General features: G+C 37.4%; 1 protein-coding gene and 1 long non-coding RNA gene across 8 annotated transcripts in view; one reads left to right on the top strand and one right to left on the bottom strand.

The window, feature by feature from the left end:
* Positions 1-25,120, top strand: part of LOC124262932 (rho GTPase-activating protein 7-like) — a 234,708-nt gene that overhangs the window by 125,424 nt on the left and 84,164 nt on the right. For all 7 annotated transcript variants that reach the window (XM_046697533.1, XM_046697534.1, XM_046697537.1 and 4 more), the window contains one exon: positions 20,473-20,509. In XM_046697533.1, the coding sequence (XP_046553489.1) occupies positions 20,473-20,509 (37 nt within the window). The remainder of the gene's footprint in view (positions 1-20,472; positions 20,510-25,120) is intronic.
* LOC124262933 lies at positions 8,212-9,930 on the bottom strand. Its single transcript, XR_006894729.1, has 3 exons — positions 9,819-9,930; positions 9,229-9,329; positions 8,212-8,292 (listed from the first exon to the last, which is right to left on the bottom strand). It is a non-coding gene; the product is annotated as an uncharacterized LOC124262933 (long non-coding RNA).

The following is a 25,120-nucleotide window of genomic DNA, read 5'->3' as shown; positions in this document are numbered from 1 at the left end:
TTCAAGCTGTTGGGGCTACAATGTCCCCTATTGGTAGCCCTCTGTTGTGGTTCAGTCTAGGTGATGAAGTCTCAAGTGGGGACACTGTTTCATTTGTTGGTCTACGATAATAGTTTTGTAAGTTCCTAGAATGTGTGTCTGGGTTGGTGACCAGATTGTCAAACATTACAGGCATTGTAAGGCAATGAGATGACCTCTAAAGGTTGTGTTTTTTCCTTCCTTGGAACAAGAGAGGCTGATTTGTCTCGGGGTTCAATCACTGCATGAAGTGAGTATGCAGGATCCTGTGATCCTGAGTTTGGATCCAGGTCATGTTTCTAGGTTGGTCTGCACCATATACATGCTTGTGGGTTTCAGAAAGTGGTACACATGTGACACCTGCTTCACTTAGGCTGTCCTCCATCATTAAGCTGACACGCTGAGATGAATGGACTGCTGTTCAAACTGACATTAAACTTAACTCAGTGACTCACTCTTTTGCATGAGGTTCGTGTGTGTTCAGGAATCAAGAAAGAATTGAGAAATGTATAAAACCCAAACCTTAACATCAAATAGCTGCATCTCTGAGTAAATATATTAAATCTGTTCACAGAAATTATAGGTAATTATGCATAAAATGTATGTTATGCATAATAATATTGCATAGTATTGTTATACAACATATATATGTTCTAAAAAAATAGGATCTTTCTGTAAACATGCCAAAAAGAATTTTTGTGACATAGTTTGCCTTGGGCTTAAGACACTCTCACTCATCCAAAACTCACTCACTCACTCACTCACTCACTCACTCACTCACTCACTCACTCACTCACTCAATCACCCACTCAATCACTTCCTCAACAACTCCCTCGCTCACTCACTCACTCACTCACTCATTCATGGTCTTTGGCTAAATGTTAATTAGAAACCAGGGGCCACATTTTTGTATTTTGATGGTGTGGTGTTACAGCTTTGTGAACTCACTGAGGATCAACATGTCTACATGTTTGGCCTGCTTGGAATTTGTCACACCAGCAGTTGTCTGTTACTTGAGACGATTTTTTTAATGAAAATCTGAAACTATCTCCATGGTAACTGTCTCCCAATTATCCAAGAACATGCTGTATCAGCATATTTGAGACAGAGGCTGTGTTTGTGCAGTGTTCAGCTGCCTTGCCTCGATCAAGATCAACACGTTGGGCAGTATCATGGCAGTTCAGTCACAGTATGCTGGCCTGGTGGTCAGTATACACAACGTCCCCATCCTGATAAGTCCATTGTGGCCATGTACCCCATCTGTCAAATGTTTGTGTGTCTAGCAAGTCCTGAACATGTTCATGTAAAAGATCTGGATATCATCATCTGTGTGTTAGACTAGGGTTTGCATGTGAGCTGATTAATTAATACATTCAAACCATTAAGCATGAATTTAATGATTAAAATGTCATGGAACTATTCCTTGACTGAACACGTACAACTTCAGCTGTTCTTTAGACCAATGAAAAAAACAAAAACTGAAAATGTTCAATATATTTCTTTGGGTGAGTTAAATTGTTCAGCTTAATAATCAGGTTGTGCTTGATGATACATTTTTATGCAACTTTCCTCATTCCAGTTAAATATATCTTACTTTATGGAGATATGTAGTAGCTGAGTGGTTGAAGTATTTAGCTCAGCACACCAAATATCTGGGTTTGATGCCCACATCAGCACAGTGTGTGAAGCCTGGTTCTGGTGTACCCCTCCCTCCCCTCTTTGGTTAAAAGTAATAGTGGAGTAAAAACTAATGAATAAGAGACTGACTGGCGTAAGATCTTTTTAAGTGACTAGATCAATGTGGCCCAATGGTTAAAGTGTTGGTTTACTCAGCATAGTATATGGGTTTTCATCCTGGTGATAATCTGTAAGGCTAACCTGTTCTACCAACCAATCTAAACTAACATCCTGACGAAACAGTGACCGCCTGGAACAGATAAACCATATTCAACAGCCCAAATATAATATGAACTGAACACTAGCACATCTGAACTAAACACTAGCACATCTGAACTAAACACTAGCACATCTGAACTAAACACTAGCACATCTGAACTAAACACTAGCACATCTGAACTAAACACTAGCACATCTGAACTAAACACTAGCATATCTGAACTAAACACAAGCACATCTGAACTAAACACTAGCACATCTGAACTAAACACTAGCACATCTGAACTAAACACTAGCACATCTGAACTAAACACTAGCATATCTGAACTAAACACAAGCACATCTGAACTAATCACTAGCACATTTGAACTAAACACTAGCACCTCTGAACTAAACACTAGCACATCTGAACTAAACACTAGCACATCTGAGCTGTGCAATGGTTTGCTGGTTGTATAGCCCAGTCTACATGTCTTTTACAATCCCTAAACTTCACAACATGATGGATTTATCAGAATGAAAAAAAAATATGCCTTAGTCATAAGGTGTGAAAATGATATATGACATGGGGGCACTTCGATCAGTATCATAAATTTACTCCATGGCTCTAAAAGTTTCAGAATACGCTATGTCACATCTCCTGCTACGTGGTCAGAATCATCAACATCACCTTCAACTAATGTTAGGGGGAACAAATTTAGAATTTAAGGGTAACAGATTTTTTCTAGTATAATAATTTACAATCTGATATAGTCAGGCCCATTTTATTGGAAACAATTTTCATGTACTTTGCAGTATAGGAACAAAAATAGGCTGGCACATGTCTCTAAGGTTATAATTAATAGTTAACTTGATAATTCTAAAAAAATATGAACATTCCTATAACAGACTGGTGTCCTTACTGTCTGCATATATAGACTTGCCTCTTTAAAGGATGGAATTTCCATACATCCATGGGCTTAGCCTTCAGTACAGCCATGGAGCAATGCTAGAACAAAAATACTGTGTACATGTGTGTCCTATACCTGATGTTAGTTGACCTGTGGGACCGTCCTGTAAGGATGACTGAATTGTTTTTAATACGAAATTTAAATATCTAATTGTTCAAAACATATTAACAAGTATTAAAATCTTTTTAGAAAGCCAAATATCCCTGAAAATCAAAGTAGTTCTTCCTTTAGAACAGACTCTCCCAAAATAGATCTCTGTATGCAATGAACCCATATTGTGTAACACTACCAAATTTAAGATGAATAAATCCTAAATTGAGACTTAAGTGTAGTGATTTATTGAAGTGACACACTTTTAGACACATTTAATTATCCCCCTGTGCAAATAGTCCATTAGATGGCTGTTAAAAGTAGCATATTTACATAACTCAGGGCAGTTTCTGGTACACGTTCTGTAATAAATTGTGCTTCGTGGGACATACGTGTCATTACTGAAGCAGCTGAGTGACACTATGAATATGAGGAATGGTTTCCGCCCCTCCAGTGGTTTTATGTACCTGGGCCCAGTATATTAAATGTTATAGTTCTCTTAAAACTCTGAGAGGAAACCTGGTCGCTGATTTGGGTCACCTCCATCTATAAAGTCACAGCTATTTCAATACTGTCTTGATTTGATTTCATAAATCAACATGGGTGTAGTCCCATGTAGTCCCAGGACCCTGAACCAGATTATGTTACTGTAATATTGTAGCCTTTAATGAGTGAGTGAGGTGAGTTTTACACTGCTTTTAGCAATATTCCAGCGATATCATGGTGGGGGACACCAGAAATTGGCTTCACACATTGTACCCATGAGAGGAATAGAACCCAGGTCTTTGACTTGATGAGCGAATGCTTTAACCACTAGGCTACCCCACCGCCCTGTAAACTTAAATGAAGGAAGTCTTGATTTTCTACAGGTTTATGAATCTGTCTCATTGGTCCCATTTTCAGTTTAAATGTACAGTGAAACCTGCCAATGCTGGCACCTGTCTAATCCGGCACACTGTCAAACCGGCATAAAAGTTTGGTCCTGCCATTTTACAACGATATCATGATCATTAAAACATTGTCTAATCCGGCACCTGTCTATTCCGTATTCCGGCACGACTTTCCGGTCCCAACAAGCAATATTAACTGTCATTAACACTGTCTAAACCGGCATGGGTATGAGTAGTCCAATCAAGGACCCATAATCCAATACACAAATTAATCCTCTTGGCACGCTAGATAATCAGGAAGTAGTGATTGCGCGGTGAATCAAACGCTTTAAGCCGGCATGGGTATGAGCAGTCCAATCAAGGTCCCTTAATCCAATACACTCTTCTCGGCACTCTGTATTATACAGATAAAGAGACTGACGAGTGTAAATGGCAGCCATATTGGAAAATGATCGTGACTGTCTAAACCGGCACCCTGTCTAAACCGGCATTTTATTTCGGTCCCATGGGGTGCCGGTTTAGACAGGTTTCACTGTAGTTCCTTTTTCTGTTTGAAATATATATTTTCAGAGACCATGCGTTAGGTGCCATGTTGAATGTCTGACTGAGGAAGTGGTCTGATTATTGGACTGGTATATACTAGATAAGTTGATACTGAATGGTACAGTCGGGTCATGTTATCAATGCACAGTTTCCATTTTTTTAAGAAGTGCTCTGGTTTCAAATTTAATTTAAAATGTATACATGGTTGTACATGTAAGTCATGGGTCAAGTCAGGGTTCTGGGTGAGAACTGGTCCCCAGCAACCTGCTCTGGTTGTAAGAGGCAACAGAATGGAGCTTGTGGTCAGTCTCGCTGCCGTGGTTGATGTCAAGTCATCGTAACCTTATGGCATGGATCGGTGCTCACGATATCAATCACAGAACTGTCTACACGGCTGGAACATTGTTGAGTGTGGCGTTAAATAATCAACAAAAGTAATAATATAAATGTCAAAGTTTTCACAGTTAATCAGAAACGTTGTTCAAGATGTACCTAACTTGTATAGTCTTAATATTTAATTATGGTACCTGGTGATAAGAAATATTTTTTAAGTGTTACATTTGCAAATGTCTTTTTGGCTGTACATACAAGTCATAAAAATATTAAAGTCATTTTAATTTTCATGGACAAACCAAACTAATTTCTTAATTTATTTATAGGCAGCATATTGCGATTTTCTTAGCCATTAATGGCGTTAATTGTTGCATGTAAAAGGTTTTTGAAAATAAGCCTTTAACAAGTTGGTTACAGAATCATCTTAATATTTCTTGACACAGAAACACGATTAGAGAAAGTTATGTGATGACTTAAGCCATTTGTGGACATTAATACCATGTGCTTGAGATTGAAGCGATATTCGAGGTCTAAGTGGCAGAGTGAGGTCATGTCGAAGTCTGTGTATCTACAGAGAGAATCTTGTCCCTATCTCACAGCATGGCCCAGTCCCACCACAAGTCTGCACTTCCGCACGTACACACTGACAATTAAACAACAGCTGATCCAAACAATGGATTACATACCTAGTTTGATCATATATCTCTTTAAATCTGGGTTTGGTGAAAGGTGTGTTGTAAATATTGAGACAGAAATAACTTGAAGGTGTTTAGGCAGTTGAGTGTTAGCGTGGAGTAGATCACTCAAGGTTGATATTAGTTATTATAACCTACTTATAGTTAAAGCCATTAAAAAATGATGGATTGACATTTTGGGTATAGGATTGATATGGAGCTTCATGGAAAGCCATACATGTGGACATCATGAAACAATCAGGAAATATGAAGCATCATGAAACATGAAAAATCCTCAAACATCTTGAAAAATAATTAAACATCATGAAATATTTGAAAATATTAAAATGAAGTATTGAATAATATGTGAATTGTTCAATAAATTAAATTGCTTTGTAATTTGGATAGGATTCTAAATGGAATTATTTTTTGTTATTCAGGTACCCCTCACATCTGGTCATTATAGTTTTCATACATACTGATGATATGGCTAAAATATGTGCCCCTTAACTCCATTCTGATTGGAGAATCATCCCTATTAAATTTGAGTAGTATGACATTTTGATGAGATGTATGGAGAACCAGTTTTATTACTCTCCCGTGGAAGATACTGCAGTGTAATATTTTTACGTCAATATTACACTAGTGTAATACCGCTAGACATATCACGTCATAGTGGTTTACACTTATGACTTCACAATGCTAATACCTCTGTCACAATGGTATTAGACCTTGCTTGGCTCACGGAAAGCTGAGAGTCATCACACTGTAGGCAGTTTCTATCAATTTATGTTGGAGAGTAATAAACAGAATACTAAACTCGCTTCCGTGACATACCATCTTTATTAAACTCGTGAAAGATTTAGTATCAAACTCGCTTTCGCTCGTTTGATACCAAATCATTTACTCATTTAATAAAAATGGTATTACACGGAAGGTCGTTTAGTAACCTCTATGTATTTCTAGATCTGGTAACAGCGACACAAACCAGCAAAACTAATTCAGATTGTCTGCTACAAACACTGTAAACGCAATCCACTTAACATGCTTGTAACAGTGTCAGGATGCCAACTCAGAGAGACGTAGCCATAACACGCTATCATAACTTATTGTACACACTCGCAACAAAGTAACCTTCACTGTCCACATTACATCACTGGTTGCCTACACAGCACTGGAGACGGCCGAGTACGTTGGGACGAGATATTGCAGCTACGCAGATATTTGACTTCGAAATTGAGTATCTCCACTTTTCAAGTACTCTTTGTCCAATTTGAAGTGAGGGAAATAAAAATATCTTTTAGATTATCGGGCTTGTGTGAAATATTTCAGGATTACGTTGAGACTGGTTTCTACGATTTTCTAAATGGCAGGTAACACGCCTGCGATCTGAGTTATGTGATATAGAGTGGTATGGACTGGATACGACACGTATCTAAACTGACATACGCTGTAGTCAGGTGGACGTAATATTGTATCCTTAATTAGTTTGTGCTCGTCTTTTATTATTTCATGTCATATTGTAATTGATTTGTTTATTACCTTACAATAAGACCCCTTATTGATGCACTAAGGATATTCTTTTAATGTTAAGGTATAATATTTTTCAGTGAGGTCTTGTAATATATAAATGATGTTAAACTGATGAATCTTTAATGAAGCTGTATTCACTGCTGAGAGGTGATGAATTAAGCTATGTAAACACAACATGTGTAATTGATGAAATAATATAATATATAATAAGTGGTAGTCATTCCATTCAAGTAAGTCTGTGATCGAGTTAGTTAAGGCAGTCATTACGCTTTGCATTTCCTGGTGACTGGAGGACTCACTGAAGTTCAGGATTTGAGAGTTGTAGACAAAGACTACCACAATCATCCTGTCCATTCAATGGTTTACAAATCTGACAAATGAAATGATAGTATCATTCAGTGTTTTATTTCTGGTTGATTTCTGATGTTTTTTGACATTTCGATTTCATTTACTGTCAATATGGTGAAATAAAGAGAAAAGCACAAATCAAGTCAAAGAATTATTTCCTTAACAATTATTTATCTTTTATTATGAACTTCTTCTAAAATATTCATCATGGAAATATAATCAATATATTTAGCAAAGAGAAGAATCTTTTCAGATTCGTTTAATTAAAGTTTTCTGGAAATGGGGGTTATCTAATCTCTGAATCAAATTAAAGTGAAATTTCAGCATTTATTTAATTTTAAGGATAAAAATTTGAGAAATTTGATTGATTAAGCTATTACAGTATCCTGAGTTATGATGTCCCCCATCAACAAATACATCTGCTGTGAACCACATACTGTCCCCTGTCCATCATTGGCTTCCACTCCGACATGTGCGGTATCTACAAGAAGGTGTTTTGTGGAAATCATGCCTCCTCCGACACCTGGTGACAGTAAATAACCTCCCCCCTACCTAGATATATCGATCCACAACAAGCCCATATTTCCACCTGGTCACACACTCAGTTCATTAGCCGCCGCCTACACAATCCAGGTGTTACTTTCCAGGCTTTCACAAACATTCCTCCATTTTCACAGCTCTATTCGAAAATGATAAGCCTTTTTAGAAAATCATGAACTCTGTCGGTTTATTAATTTGTATTTATTTTGTCCTAGATGTGCCGTACTTCAACATTGTCACGTTCCTAAAACCTCCCACCCACGAACCATACGTTACAGCTATTGAAGTATCAAACGTGGTTGTCGGGAAACCATCTTAGTTTTCATTAATTTTGAGGTTCATAGCTTGTCCAGGGGGCAGTAGAGAGTGTGTATTTTATTAAGACATGAACAGTTTATGGATAACGTCTTTATTGTATGTACAATATTTCAGTGCTTCCTCTCCTTTATTCACATCAAGCTTCTATTTTGGGTCCACCTTCAAAATTCCAATCAAAGACAACATTTTATTAAATGGTTCTAATCAAATTATTTACAGCTTGCTGATATTCAAATTCAGAAACATTTGAGACTGTAAAATAATTTCTTAAGGGAGATTACAAAATGATTTCAATTTTCAATGTATTGAAGACATATTCTTAAATCACATTAATAATATGCACAATTTTCAAAAGAAATGCCATAATTTCTTCCCACTGATTTGTGAACATATGAAACTGGTATATTTCTTAGCCTCCTTTGTAAACCATTTTGGTTCAAATATTCCGATTCACTAGATGACCTTGCCATATATGTGGACATTCTGGGAGAATATTTACCTAGCTGAGAAAGTAACAGCACCTTCTTTTATAACAGGTTGGAGATAGTTGTTAGACAAATAGTACATAATACATAGCTCCATTTTCCTGACCACCTGTAGTCCAAAAGCCTTGCACTTGTTGGTCCGAACTTAGATATCATAGCCGACATCATATTTGCTCAACGTATGTCAAAGAATTCAGACAATCTTGAGTAAAGAAAGAAATGTAGAAATATAACTGGTCAAAATGACACCCTTTCAACACATTGTAGTGATTCATCGAAGAAAAGACATGTTCATATTGACACAAGGGTAGGGAGAGTTGATTTAGATTTGGCCTTCATGTACCCTATTAACCAAATCTTGATATATGACCCTGTGTGGAATTTGTTTTTTATCCCCCTTGGGCTTATTTAGCCTTCTTCGGCAGGTATGAAGATAAATTGATCGATCTTGAGCTGCCATACGTTGTTGTGATTTACTCGGTCAAGCTCTTACAAACAGTCCAGGCTACCATCCAAAGAATTACTGTCTCTGGAATAAATTCTTCTGACATTTTCAAATTCAGGCTCAGGGAATGGTGACATGTTTGTTTCAGTGTATGAAAATATATACCTGTTAAGTCTTCGAGATAAACATGATCCCCGAAGTTGTAAGCTATTTTTGAAGCGTGACTCATTCGTTGACTATTTGCTTCCTTGAATAAGGTTGCAGGACTGAAAATAAAATTAGGACAATGTGAAACTTTTATACATTTTCGTTGCTAATAAATGTTTAGTTGTTGAGCCTTGTGTAAATCAGTCAATATTGACAAAAAAGGCTACAATATTTGCTTTTCTTTACAATATAAAATATTTCCTTTTCCAATTCTGACAACTAACCAATGATAATTGACTTAAATTGCTTTTCTATAGGATCACTTTAATAAAATAAATGAATTTATAAGACTTACAGCTTACCCCCACTAAGAAACAAGGTAACCCCCACTTAGAAAGCATTGAGTGTTACCAATGTTGATTACAGGTAAGTGACCACCTGGTCAGGTAGATCTGGATACCTGGGGTCAAGGGCTAGCTGTGACTCACACTAGGGCTAGGCTGGGCCTGATACAAGGGGCCGTGTCAACACAGGAGGGTCCCTTTCCCCAGGGTGATAAGAGAATCAGTTTAGATTTACTAAAATCCAAAGTAAAAGTGGAAACATACCTTCCTCGTTAGGCAGTTCTGTGAAATTGAAAGGTATGATTCAAAGCTTCACAAGTTGTATACCAAACCTTGGATTAACATGTTAATGCTGTCGTCCTGTACTATGACTGGGAATATCTACATTTACCTTGATGAAACCTGTCCAGGTGTAAAAATAGGCAAATCCTGTCAGCTGCTTTCAACATGAATTCTGTTAAGTCAGCAACAGAAAAAAATAAGTGAAATTAATAAGTTGTAAAATAAGATTTCATAAACTATGGGATAGTCTAAATATATTTGTAAGTGCCGTCAAGTCAGATATGCAGTCATGTATGTGCTAAGTGTTAATGGCCATGACTCATAGATGCACTTCTTGTATATCAAACACTGTATAATTTTGTTATATGACAGAATATATTCAAAGCATTGTCTAATTTCATATGCAGAGAGGAAAAAGTTTAAACATGACTTTTGTTTAATATCACAAAAAGAATATTATTGTGAAACAGTGTGCCCCAAAAGCATATGATTAAGTCCCTTCTTACTGATTACCCCAGAAAGTGTATATCAGTAAGTATATGTCACAGACTTGTGAAGAGATGGACAAGACCAAAAAATTGGACTCTATGACTTGGCAAACCATCAGTCACTGGTTTGATTGGTCCAGACTAGCATACAGCAATATTCTCACTCACTCACTCACTCACTCACTCACTCACTCACTCACTCACTCACTCACTCACTCACTCACTCACTCACTCACTCACTCTCTCATGTACATTTGTAATTCTTTAAAGTCAGTCATCAAATGCCAATTCCAAGAACTGCCTTATCCCCACAAATGGTTAAAATTAAATCAGAAAAGATAAAAAGTATGAGAAAAATATATTATGTATAAGCTGATAAAAATAGTCTGTCCTTTATCTTTGTTTTTCTAACCATGAATAAAAAGGTAATTACCTAACTAGTGTCTTATACAAAAGTGAAATTACATGGTGACATACCTAGGTCACATGGTACTTCAGATCTTCTAGCCTGTAGGTGTCACTTGATGACTTCCTTTAACTTGCATATTTACAAATCAATACTTATAATTGACAGTTTCATTATCAGCCCAACAGATATAGAAAAGACCAAAATAATGTCTTGAAAGAGATACATGCTAGCATGGTGGAAACAGCTGTAATTAGAAGCTGTGTTATCTCAGATACTGCCCTGTTGATGGTCCGTTTGAGTGTGGTCTGTCAAGGGTCTGTCTGACATCTCATATATTCTGTCATGTCACATATCAGTATTGAGTAAACAGGGATCGCTGTTGTAGGCTGGTGGGTCTTGAAGTTTTTTAATCTAGACATGCGAGTTGACTTCAAAGATAAATATACCATTTGAAGTATGTGTAAGGAGTGAAGTGATTGCTGGCAAGGTGTATGCACAGTGGTTAGATGTGTTTGATAAAGATGACTCAAATGGTTGTGTTTGGAGGCATCATTTAAATTTTGTTTTGAAGTTGGTTATAATTTTTAGTTGAAGATTGGTCTTGACATATTCTTGTCTTTGTTTGATTTGGAATGAGGCTTGAAGAAGCAATGTTTTCTTCAAATCGTCGCCTCTGTGAGCTGATAACAGATTAAAGTTAATATTGACTTCACATGGCAATACATATTTAATAAAGATAATAATAAATATCATCAATGATTCATGTCCCTTGGAAGGCAGATTTGAACAAAACTGGGTTGTTTATCTTTGTTCTTCTATTTCCTTATTGAGATAAATGCAGAAATATATTTATGTTGGTTTTGGCAATATTCCCTATGTGGGAGGTACAACCACTCCACACAATGTTCTCATGTGAGGATCTAACCCAAGCCTTAGGCATGACCAGGGAACACCCCTTAACCAGTGGGCTACCCACTGTCCCTCAGCATATTTAGTAATCATGCATATTTAGTGCTTTATAGAACCTTCTTGCTATGTTTGCAATCAAAATGTGCAACAGTGATCTGGAATAACACACTCAACAGTGTTAATCATCAGAATATTTGATGTTTCGTCAGCATGGGCAGAGTAGAAAATCGTTAAGACAAATAATGTTAATGATCACCTGTGTGAAACCGATGCAGAAATCGATAGCGATCTGTCAGTGTCAGAGGCGAAGCAGGAAAACACTTGTCGCATAATGTTTACCATGTTTGGAATCCATTTTGCTTTGTTAGCGTAGGACAGATGATTGGTTTAAATGTGACTGATCACTGAGATGATTTATGGGTGTGGAGGAGGGGGTCGTGTTCAGGAGAATCAGGCTGATTGTGTTTCATGCAAATGTTTTCGATATGTATATCCTCTATAAACAGCATGATTTTTATGCTCCTAGGCAAAATGTACAGATAATATCAAAATCAGGTAATATGAAACTCTGGCCTTATCCCCAACACTGCATGATGGACCATGTTCAGGACCTGTGCTTGTCCCTCTCCACAAGAACATGTGGTTTATATTTTGACAGTTAGTCAGCTTTATTATGGACATTAGTTTTCAAGTCTCTGATCAGAGTGGGGTAGCCTGGTGGTTAAAGCATTTGCTCATCACACTGAAAATCTGGGTTCAATTCTCTCCAAATGGACAGTGTGAAGCCAACTTGTGTTTATCTCCCCTGTGATATTGATGAAATATCGCTAAAAGTGGCGTAAAACCATACTTACTCAGTCAAATCTACAGTCATAATTAGCAGTGATTTCTTTTAAATATTATATAGATTTTATTCTTGCTTTTATTCATGATTAAACGTCTTGATACATCTTGATCATGAGTAACACAATGTCTCTGAAATGAAAATATTTGAATATTTTCCTAGGTCAGAAGTACTGTAATTTTAGACAAGTGTATTCTTAAAGCCTTGACACAAAAGTCTTTGAGAAATAAGTGAAAGCAATATATGGATATATATAATGACGTTCATGCTTAAATATGTTTAAATCCATATAGTTATATCCATGAAAGATCTTGATTCTGAGTTACACATGGATTACTGTTGATAGTTATTCCGACATCTATAGCTGGCCCAATCGTCCCTCTATCCTAGTTATTCCCACATCTATAGCTGGCCCCATCGTCCCTCTATCCCAGTTATTCCCACATCTATAGCTGGCCCCATCATCCCTCTATCCCAGTTATTGCCACATCTACAGCTGGCCCCATCGTCCCTCTATCCCAGTTATTCCGACATCTATAGCTGGCCCCATCGTCCCTCTATCCCAGTAATGTATTCTCTCTGTAGTCAAGTATTTGCCCCACCTTCACCTGGAGGGATGTGTTTTGTCCCTGACAGGTAAAGATGTGATGATGATGTCACAGATAAGAACATGAGTCGGAGACACAGGTATTGTACCTCAGGCAGGAAAGGATTTTTGACTCCTCCACTCGTGAGACTTTTTATCACCAAACGTGATGGTCCTGAATCTGAAAGCGTTATATTCAAATTTTGAACCAGATGCTTCCTCATTTATATTCTTTTGAAAGATGCATATATTTTCAAGTTGACCCCAATCTGCCATTCAGTGAATATAGAATATGTATCCTGTTTCCAAATTTGAAATTTGTCTAAAAATTTAGACTCTGCTGTTGGTAGAGATGTCTTATGATTCTGTCACTTATATTTGATATGTCTTTTAAACAGGCTTTTATAAGTAATTGACAGTATATCTGATATGTGAATTGTCTGTGAATAATTAACTGTTATTTCTAACTTACGTATGTAAGAAGCTCATTGAATGATCAATGAAGCTATGAATGTGCGGAAAACTTCAGTGAGTTGTCGTGCACAACATACAAAGATACACCATTCTTTTGGAAAGACTTCACAATGAAGACACATTGTTAGTACACATGAGACGTATAGCCAGGGGGAGGGTGATAAAGCTGTAAGAAGCAATTAGGGAGACTCAATTGGACTGTTATCTGTAAAATAGCCTTAAGATACACCATTGTAGAAGATACACTTGTGTCCTTGCAGTGTCCCAGCATCAGACTGTCTCACAGTCCCTGAACCAGAGTGTTTTATCTTCCAGCCCTTTTCTGTAATACGTATGCACTCAAACTGTGGCTGAATGGGTTAAACGGCTGACTTTGTGCACAGGCAATTAGGTGCCTGACTCTGAGGATGTGCAGGGGAGTACCTACCGTTGTTAAAAAAACCCGGGCTTACACATAATTGTTGCTAAAAAGGTTAGGCAAGCCCTCAATACTATTTAAATATAAAGCTTTCCAACCTATCGGGCTTACATGAAAAAAATGGCTTGCTACGGACCAGATGTGGGTTTGAATCCCGGATGGCACTCAACCTAACAGGGCGGTGGGGTAGCCTAGTGGTTAAAGCGTTCGCTCGTCACGCTGAAGACCCGGGTCGCTTCCCAACATGGGCACAATGTGTGAAGCCCATTTGTGGTGTCCCCCGCCGTGATATTGCTGGAGTATTGCTAAAAGTGGCGTAAAACCATACTCACTCACTCACTCAACCTAACAAAAGTAATAGAATGTGTACTTTACTGAGAAAGTGTAATCCCAAATATAGCATATGTTATATCTATTATTGTTTTATAAGTATGTGATAGGACACATGGAAATAAAAAATATATATTGATTACCCTAAGAAGACTAGTTAAAATGAATACCCATGTTGGTAATAACATGTAATTTCCAAATGGTTGAAAAGACTGTCTGCAGCACTGAGCAACTGCTTCATCCTCCCACACAAACTGAAGTCTAATGATAGTGGGATGACAATGAGCAACCTTATCATGGCCAACACAGGTATCTAAAGTGACCATCTCACTAAGGGCCGTGATGTCCCTTGCCAATATAACACTGACCCCTAATTAGCCTTTCTCACATAACAGAATATTGAGACACCCGGGGTATAAGTAGCGTTATAACCCTAGCAAGGATCAGTACCTCAGTGATTTGCTGGTGTACAATACACTTGTAGTCTGGCTGGTCATATTGACACAGACAGGGCTAGGTGTTACCCCCTGTTATATCACTCTGCCCTCAGTGTGCCCCATTGGACCTGATTCCTAACTTACATAGACCAGCATATGTGGGTTATAGGGTGACATTGCATCACTCATGTTGGTCCACCAGGCTGACCATGTCACCAGCCTATTACTAAAAGCTTGCTAAGCCTTATTGCATCATTGACCAATGGTCATAGAGCGGAGTCGTGTGTGGTCCAGTTTTAACACAATCCACACTTGACCATTATGTATTTTTAGGCTGAAACCACTCAAGGTATCTGTGAGGGTTCTACTCATCTCAATATGGTGGGGACTTATCATGTAAGGATGCTTCAAGGGCTTCTTTCATGAGGTATATTTAGAATGGCGTTATCCCATGTGAGCTGGCAGAAGACCCTGCCAGAGTGGACGCTAAGACAAATGAGTGTCATGGGGTCAAGCAGTATTGAAGATAACACAGAGTCAGTGGGGGATATAGATGTGGACATGTACACTGTACAACATGGTCATACAATGTTGTATACACATCCATGTTGGGGACTTTGACTAATGGAGACATTAGGATGCTTAATAGAAAAGGGACCATCCTTGGGTAAAATCTATAAAACACAGCACAACAAGTGTTGGAGATTCAGTAATTATTGTTACCTCCTCAGCATGTTTTTGTTAATGATAATATAATTGTGGGGTAACCAGTTGATGTAAGTGTTAGCTCATTTTGCTTTGCACCAAGGTTAAAATCCATGTTGGCAAATTACTTGAGGTTATTCTTTGTGTCTTTGGGCTTGTTTACCCTCAAACTTGGCAGTATGTCAGCTCTACATCAACTTGTAAAAATATTCAACCTGAACCAGACAATCTAGTGATCAATATTGTGAGCAACTCACACCGATAAGGGTATGATGACGTCCAATCAAGGACATTGAGCCTAGCCACCTCATTCATGTGGTTGCCTTTTATTGAAACCCTAGGCTGCTGGGGGTCTATTCTAATTGCTGTGATTCCCCTACTGTGTTATTGCTGAAGTCCGTTGGCTTCAAATTTGTATCAAATTGTGCAGGGAGAGAATTGAAATCCCCTTCAACAGACTTGTTCCGGATTGATATTACATGTGCTTGTATTTGTTGGGAACTGTGTGAAGTCGGCTGAAGACTTCCTGCTGTTCTCCATGGCATGTGCTGTATACATTTAAAATCATGGCAGGGAAGTATTTTGTTTATTGATCAAAAGATTGTCATGATGTAGATTACAACTTTTACATAACATGTCACAAAATCCTATTTGTGTGTTGTCATGGATGTGGTGTGGATTCCGGCTTTTCAAAAACATGACAACATTTGGCCTGATAAGAAGTTCCAGTAAGGAATGTGGATGAATATATGTGTCCAGTTACACGATATGTCAAGCTGCGGCTGTTAATCCCACAGCGGTATGGAGCAGATAACGCCTCTGTATTTATCACAGCCAAGGAGCATGCCAAGTGACGCCAAATCAAGTAATGTCTTACAAGATATTCTGTTGACCAAACAGAGGCTTCAAAAGATTAATTGTAGAGCTCAGATAAATCACTTGAATTGCACTGGACCGAAATAATATGTAAAAATATGTATTTGTTGTGAGATCATGTGTAAAATAAGGTTGAGAAATGTAAAGCTATATTCAAACACGGATTCGTGTGATGTTGAGATATTCCAGATGATTGGTTACATATAAAAATACTAATGCTAAAAGATCTGGACGGATTCAGCTCAATATAGAGCAATTGGACAGGTACAATTTCCTTTAGGATGAAAAGAAAAATACCGTACATTGAGACTCTAAAGGCTGAAAGATCATCCTGGCTCTGTAATCCAGTCCACAGACTTAGTGAATGGTGCTAATTGTGGCATGTAAGTGGTTAATCCTCACACATACTGGCCATTGTAGGTTAATGACGAGATTATATTATAGTGGTAAGGTATATGATTGGCTAATTGTCTGTTATGCCGTGGTCTGGTAATTTTGTAAGGTAGTTGGGAGATATAAGGTTACAATTGAAGTTATTCTGTCTGAGCAACAAATTACCGTGACTGTAAGCACTCGTTCAAACAGACTTACCTGACAACGAGGACATTATGTTGTCTGCTTTCTGTAATAGCCTGGATGCAATCAGGGGGGTGTTCCAGTAGCCGCTCTGATGACCACGACCTCATTTTGGACAGATCCTAACAATGCTTTACTCATCATAGACCAGGGTTGTCAAAGACAGGATTGTTTACAAAATTTAAATTATGAGTTAAAGTGATATGCAGGTTTTTGAATGAAAGACTTCTTTCAGAGAAAAGAGGGTGTACTTTGTAATCTTTCAAACATAACTGAAATGAACATTTGGGTTGGAAAGTAGGTTGGAATTTTAAATACATGTTAGCAAAACATCGCGAGTCAGGATGAAACGTTTAATGTATTATTGCCGCCTCACAAAGATACAATTATCAAAGGCAAGTATGAATGTGTATTATGTCCTACCAATACAGCAGATGTTTAAATCTGGTTTAATATATCGACAGATGAGAAATACATGTATATAAGGAAAGGTGAAAACAGTGTCATGTAAACAAGCATGTTAAATTGTCCTTGCATGTAAAGTAGTGACAAACAGTGATGATTCTGGAGTCAAGACATGAACAGTTCCGATTATTAAAATAAGACGTCTTGTTTAAGTGAGAGCAAGTACGTGATCATGCATGTGCAATAAGGGTTCTCTAGGTCAGGGGGTGTCATTTGAGTTAGGAGTTGTCCTCTTTCCCAAGTAATATTAGAGTAAATGTTATTATATTTTGACAATAAAATGAAAAAATTACAGTTACTGACAATTTAATTTTCAACATTTATTTTAATCATATGGGTGTGTTATTGATTCAGTAAACCATGCTATAACTTGTTATCACTATCTGATAAATATGCAAATAAGGTAATATAGCAGGAACTACTTTCATCCTCCACGCATCAGTACAGTGTCTGTTTGATCTGTATGTTATTGACTTGTATTCCTAATACATTTGATATGGGTGTCCCAATATTGGTATGTTTCTGTAGACAAACATGGCTGCAAGAGGTTAGGAACTATATAATAAAGTAGGCACTTCACACAAACATTGCATTGATGGACTCCTTTTATCATCACTGCGCTGAGTAAAAATGCATCTTTAATATTGATTATTTTAAGAAATACATTAGAAGATGAAGAAATTATTACATTAGTATTCCATGTCATAAATAGCATATATAACCAATAAAATGTGTTATTTTCACCAAGGCCTTAAACTTTATTCCTTATATGTTATTTATAACATGGAATCACTCTCAGCTTCATGATATAAAAATTTGATTAAATGTTTTCTCATGTGCCATGAAGACATGCCTGTGTCAGTATCCATTATTGATAGAAGAATATAACTGATGTTGAATTATGAATGTGGAAATGATGATGGAAAAGATATTGCAATGTTGATTGTGACAGTCTTTTTGTTGACACTGGACTTCATTAAGGAGAGCACGCAGAGTGTGTTTACATCACTGTGTTAGTGGTCCGGTTTATTTGTGGGCTACAGTCAGACCAACACACATGAATGTTATCCCTGTTCAGGGACACTCTTTCTTGTAATCTGGCCCTGAATCTGTATACATATCAGTTCAGAATGGTGAGACTTTAAGGAATGACCACAACTTTTATGAAGGATCTGTTATAATGAATGGGTTTCAGATGTAATCTTGTTCAGGGTGACACTTTCTTGTACACTAGCCCTGAATCTGTATTTCATGTGAGAAGGAAGGAATGACCATAGTATTTAGGAGGACAGTGAAGCATCCCAGCTAATTAATGCATATCACATCCAAGTACAATTACTGCATGGGTGTGAGTTATGGGGAAATCTTGTGGCCTGGTTCATTATTGTAGTTTGTCATCAGGGATATAGCATGGGTCAGTTTGTCACTCGGATGAATATCACTGGAGTTTTCTCTGATTATTTTCAGTATGAATTACAACCAGTTGCATGGAAACATTATCACAACAGAGTACTTGCTGGATTGAGTTTGAACGCATTTCATTGAAACAGTGAGCTTTAAACTTAACGTGATGTCAAGGTGACAATCTTGCCGATGTATATTCTGTGTCGAGTTGACAGTGAAGGCTTTCGGATAGGTTCATGAGGATATGCACAGTGCCTTGAACTGTCTGTGAAGAGACAGCATGTCTACTTGTATGCAGATGTGATGGAATAATTGTCTTGACTGTATGTTGCTCTTGGTGCCTCGGATTTACTGAAATGTTTTGTTTTAAATCAGAAGATAGGCTACCATGGGTAAGTGTGGGTTTCATTATGTCTTCAGATGTGTCAAGGAATGGTATTTGGACTTTCTGCATTGTGTCTTTGTAAAGTTTTAATCTTATTCTCCATTCAAATACCAGAGCCTGCCTGTGAAATATGTTTTGAAAAGCAGGTGGATTATTTGGTGACCTGTAGCTCAAGCCCATGACTTGAGAACAGGACATTTTGACAAATTTACACATTTTTAACACATGGTATCTTCACTTATTTTCAGTGGTACTTTCATGTATTTTTCATTTAACCCCCAACTTGGCTCCAAGGGAATCGAGGCGGTGGGGTAGCCTAGTGGTTAAAGCGTTGGCTCGTCACACCGAAGACCCGGGTTCGATTCCCCACATGGGCACAATGTGTGAAGCCTATTTCTGGTGTCCCCCGCCGTGATATTGCTGGAATATTGCTAAAAGCGGTGTAAAACTAAACTCAGTCAGTCAGTTAGTCCAAGGGAATCTGTTTCAGCAAATAATCAAGTGTTACATATTTAGCCACAACTCCAAAGAGTTCACTGACATTTTGTTCTGTCCAGTAAACTAAACTGTCATCTCCATCAGTAACATGAAAATAGGCTAAAACTCATCCTTAATGCCAAGTTTGGAGTGAGTGAGTGAGTATAGTTTTACGCCGCTTTTAGCAATATTCCAGCAATATCACGGTGGGGGACACCTGAAATGGGCTTCACACAATTTACCCATGTTGGGAATCGAACTTGGATCTTTGGCGTGACGTGCAAAGGCTTTAACCACTAGGCTACCCCACTGCCTCGCCAAGTTTGGAAGATTCAGAGTTAACTGCTAAAACAAGTTAAAGAACACATGATTGTTTTATATTACCATTGCTAATCTGTCATGACATGATAGATTAGCTACAGGAATGTGAAAGAATCAGGTGTCCTGTAGCCTTTTTTTTTTCAGTAGTATATTTTCTTTACATGTATTGAGCACACCACAATCATTGACTCAATCACGAGACCCATGAAGATCTGGTTTGGAATTGGACTTCGGCAACCCATGCTTGTCATAAGAGGCAACGGGATCTGGTGGTCAAGCTTGCTGACTTGGTTGACACATCTCATCATATCCCAATTGCGTAGATCGATGCTCATGCTGTTGACCACTGGATTAGCTTTATCTTTGATGGAAGGTCACAACCTGTAATTCAGTTTTCCGACTATGTGTTTTAGACTAAACTTGTACCTTTTCATCACAGTCTGACCATTTACACATCATTGGCCTTAAATAATAATTCACCATCTGCTGTAAAGTAATTAACAATTTTATAATTAATTTTTTTACTTTTCAGAAACTGAATACTGGACTCAGCAAGCGGCGACAAGCAGGTATGCATATATTTTTATCAATTGTTCTTCTTACACAATGTATGCTACTCAAAGATGTTAAGGATCACCTGTTTTTGTCTTGCGAGGATAGTTGATCTATTCATAGCCTTGACAGATTCACATTGATCACGTGAACAACTTGGATGGTCTTTGAGTTGTATGCAATCCATGGTTCTACTTCCATAGCAGCATAATTGATATGGTAAAATTATGTATGCATGGTAAAAGGTGTATTTTCTTCATGTGATGTTTTCAAATCTTTGCCTTTTTTTTCAAATGCATATTGGGGCTGCATTAAATATTCCTGGTTAATGGAATTAGAACCAAATATGTTTCAAAGAATTTTGTTGCAGATGAGCTTTTAGAATACATTCATCATCAGATTGTTGCTTGAACAGTATTGAGCAAAAGCAAGTGACTTTGTATTCATCAAGTAATAGTATGTGGAAGAGAACAAGATATTTCACATATTTTAAGAAAATGCTTGTTTATTATACAAAAATGCAAATTTGACATGAAAGAAACATTTTCATCTGGTTTTAAGGAAATACTGTCCTGGTACAGGCTCTTGAATTAAATTTGTGTACAAAAAAAGATGGGACTTTCCTTTGCTCAGTACTGTACACATGAACTGTTAGTGTAGAATATAGTATGGAACTTGGAAGTGAAGGGTCTATACAAGGTAAGTGGATTGTTTCAAAATGGTTACTGTTACTTTTATGTCTGACATTTCTTCCAGGAATTGTTTTTGCAATCACTATTCTGAAGTTGGTCATAACTTTCCAATTTCCACATTATGACCGACAGGTCTGCTGGTTTTGCAAGACTGACAGGAAGTTCAATTTGTTCAGTTATTCCTAATGTTACATGAGGATGCTGATTGAGGTCAAGGTGAAGGTTGCATGGAGTTAGCATGTGCCATCTCTCACGATGTGCAGTAAGGTTTTCCCTCCAAAATCGTTTTGTAAAAATTCTTCATTTACGGTACTTAAACAAAAATGAAAACAATAATTCTGTTGGGTGAAGGTCATTTTGTGTCAGTATTACCGTGCCTGATGCCACGTAGCTGTGTTCATTTTCCCCGTTTACTATCCATACAGATTTCTTTATTTATCCTAATTAATTCTGTTCAACGGGAAGCTTTAGGCTCTTGTGCCTTAGTTTTTGTCCTGGTGTTTGATGTGCTCAAATACAAGCACATTATCATGTTGTTTCTACTCTCTCGGTGTCGTGAACATTTGTGGACATAATGGCTGTCGTGTTTCTCACATCTCCCAGCTATGGAAACTTAGCTGCGTTAATTGTCAAAAGTGCTGTTTCATTGTTGGGTACGAAAAGGGACTATTTTATCTGGCGGATGGTCTTTAAACACTGGCGTTGTGGACAGTCAATATGGCGTATCACTGCTCTGACCTCCCGTTGGCCATTGTCAATATACAATACCTTGCTAGGAGTTTTTCAACATACTTTCTACAAGGATGTGCTGTTTTTGTCTTTGAGCTGCAGATTTTTGTACACATATTTGTTGAAGAGACTTACAATCAACTGTTGTCTTTTTTCTGGAAGTTAAAACTTGGTACCAAGTTATACGGATTTATGTATATATCACAACCAAATATTTGAATATTTTGAAAATTGCTTTGTGATATTGTAAGTAGATCAAACTTTTCTTCAATAACTCAAGCCATTATAGAGCCTTTAGATTCATCAATCTGTGTGCAATATTGAGTTAAAGAAATCTGAATAAATTTCCCAAAAATAATTATCACATATGTTGTTCAGAATCATTCCTAAAACTCCCAACAATGAGCAATATTCTACATTGATTGTAAATTGATGCATTTTAAATGAGAGAGTGAGTGAAGAAATTAAAATCATTGTCAAGACTTAATACTGATCCAAATGACCTGTGACTGTAAAGTCCCAAACCCATATGGACGTAATGCTAGCCATTCTGCATGAAGACCTGTCATCGGCTGGGGTAATTCCTGGGTTTCCAAGGACAGTTATGCTGAAAACTGCAATTACCAAGTGGAACAAGATCAATGGTGACCTCTCGTTAGGCCAGTTCGTTAGTCAGTTGGTCTGCTGAGGTCAGTCAGGACTGGAGGGAATTCCACAGTGGCTGGCTACAAGTCTACTGTTGTCCATTGTTAAACAAGAGCTGTCCAAACTCGTATCACATGGGAACACTGGACCCTGTGTCCCTCAGCTAGACACACAGACCACTATCAACATAGAAGATCAACTATATAATCAATGATTATTAAAATGATAATGATGACGATGATGATGATTTTTTAAAGTATTCCTGAGATGGAATACTCATGAATTCAATTTTTCAAATATGCACCAACATTTAATCAAAATCATGCGTAATTTTCATCTTCTTGTTATGTGATAAATATTTTATTTGTGTATTTGCAAATTTTCATGATAAGCTCCATGATTATAAAGCAAACCAGAGGTCATTTATGTTTAGAAAAAGCCAGCCACAGTTTATTGTGTGATGCAGTGAAAATCAAGCCCGCTTTATCTGTGCTGAACACTTTATCCATGGGACCACACAGTGCTGTTTTAATGCATCCCTTAGGTGATTAAATAAACCTAAAAATAAAGTTTTCTAAAATGATCATAAACTGAAACCTATCCCTAAACCTAAATTTCATGTAGATGTCAGGATCGGAAGACAGCTTGGACACGTTCCAGGTGCATAAACTCTTCACACTAGTTAAACCATAGTGTTCATCAAAATGTCATGTCAAAACTGTAATTTTCTTAAGACCAAATTAAACTACCCTCATTATTTATCAGACTGTAAAATTCTCTTTGAAATTGTTAACATTTAAACATTAAAATTTATACATTAAGTTCATGCGAAAATATTTGAGAAATGTTTGAGAATCACGTTTTTCCATTTCGTTTCATATAATTGTTTTTCAGGTTGAGGTTTTTGGAAGAAAAACATTTGCAAATGCTAATTATGAAACATGTACTTAATGAACTTGAGTTAGCTGACAGATTATAAAAGTGATCAATTTCCTGATATATTTTGTGACTTATCACTCCATGGTGTAATCCTTCCATGATGTTAGATATTCAGTAACAATTATGAGAGTATAACTCAGCCAACGCCTCATGCATTTATTGGGTATTGAGCCTTCTCCAGAATTGATCATTCCAGACAGACGACGTGCCTCCATTCCTAGACAGTATCAGGTTGATGGTATAAAAACTGTCCGAGGTAGTGATATAGAAGATAAATGTTAATAGAAATAATTACATTAGCATTTGATGTCAATATGTTTGAGTAATCTAGATATAGGAGATTCAATTTAACGTTGTGGTGTACATATAATTTGTCAATAAATAAGGCAGTAGTCATTCTGACTTTTAGTTCTGGAGTTTGTTCAAGTCCAAATATGGTGACTGTTTAAACATACACTAGATCCATGGTCTAGTATAGAGTGTCTGCCTAGAGAGTGGTAGTTGTTGTTGCCCTGCCTTCTACTCGGGTTTAAGGGGTACAACAAGGACTGGATGGCTTAGAGTCAGTATACTGTGTCTGGGTGGAGCATCCATGTTAAACTGTAGCATGGTGTCAGTGGGCTGAGACTAGAATTAGTCCAGACTAGTATCAGTGCCTGCACATTAACACACAAGCAGGATCATCTCTGTGTAAGTGTAGCAATCTTGAACACGGCGTTCAACCTATTTTCACCTCACCTCACCTCTCTTTACAGCAGTTAATGTGTGTCAGGCGCTCTATCACCACATTCCCACAGCACCTTTTCACTTTCTTTCTCAACAGAGTTATGTCCCCTACCCTATCGTGCCTGCAACGTGCCTTCAGCCCACAAGTTATTAGACCCAATATCACATATGTAAACAAATGAAAATGTCAGATGTCATTCTTATGGAATTAATGAGCAGTAAGAACTCTCAACATGTCTTAAAGATTGATAGTATTGGTAAATTTGATTGCGTTGACCAACAAAACAGTCTTGACAAAGAATGGCCATGTTGCTCTTGTTGGAGGCAAGACTTGTTTGAACTGTGTAAACCTATATATCATAGTAATGTGTGTACAAAATGTTGTATTCATTTCTTGGATTGGAAGACATTACACACAAAGAGCCTACTGAAGCAGGACAGCTTATGAGTGATCGACTTGCCGAAAATAAAAAGTTAGGAAAGAGGTCATGGTAGATTTCTGTCTTTCAAATGCCACACTTTTTGAGTGCTGGTATATGTCCGTTTAATGTCCACAACTTTTTATTGAATGTGTATGAATGTGGGAGTTAAATGGTGCAGGTTGATTTAGTGCAGTACGACCAGGGACCAACTTGGCTCAACATTTATGACAGCGAATAGAAAAACTTGGTACAGGGTCACTGTAGCAAGTCATATAGGATTGTCATTTTTCATTGTCACTTCACGTTTACGTACAAACTGCAGTAAACAAAGGGTTGTTCAGTATAATGAGTGTACGTTTGAGATGAACTGATACTTTCAAAGTTTATGAACATGTATTGTTTGTTAATAATATTTTTTAAAAACAACATATTGGGTCATTGTGATCCCACATATCACTAATGGACATGCAGTGGG

This window comes from Haliotis rubra, unplaced genomic scaffold (assembly GCF_003918875.1).
Source record: "Haliotis rubra isolate DU_JTF1 unplaced genomic scaffold, ASM391887v1 Scf86, whole genome shotgun sequence".
Taxonomy (NCBI): Eukaryota; Metazoa; Mollusca; class Gastropoda; order Lepetellida; family Haliotidae; genus Haliotis; species Haliotis rubra.
The sequence above is the reverse complement of the archived record's forward strand: the minus strand, read 5'-3'. Positions and strand labels throughout refer to the sequence as shown.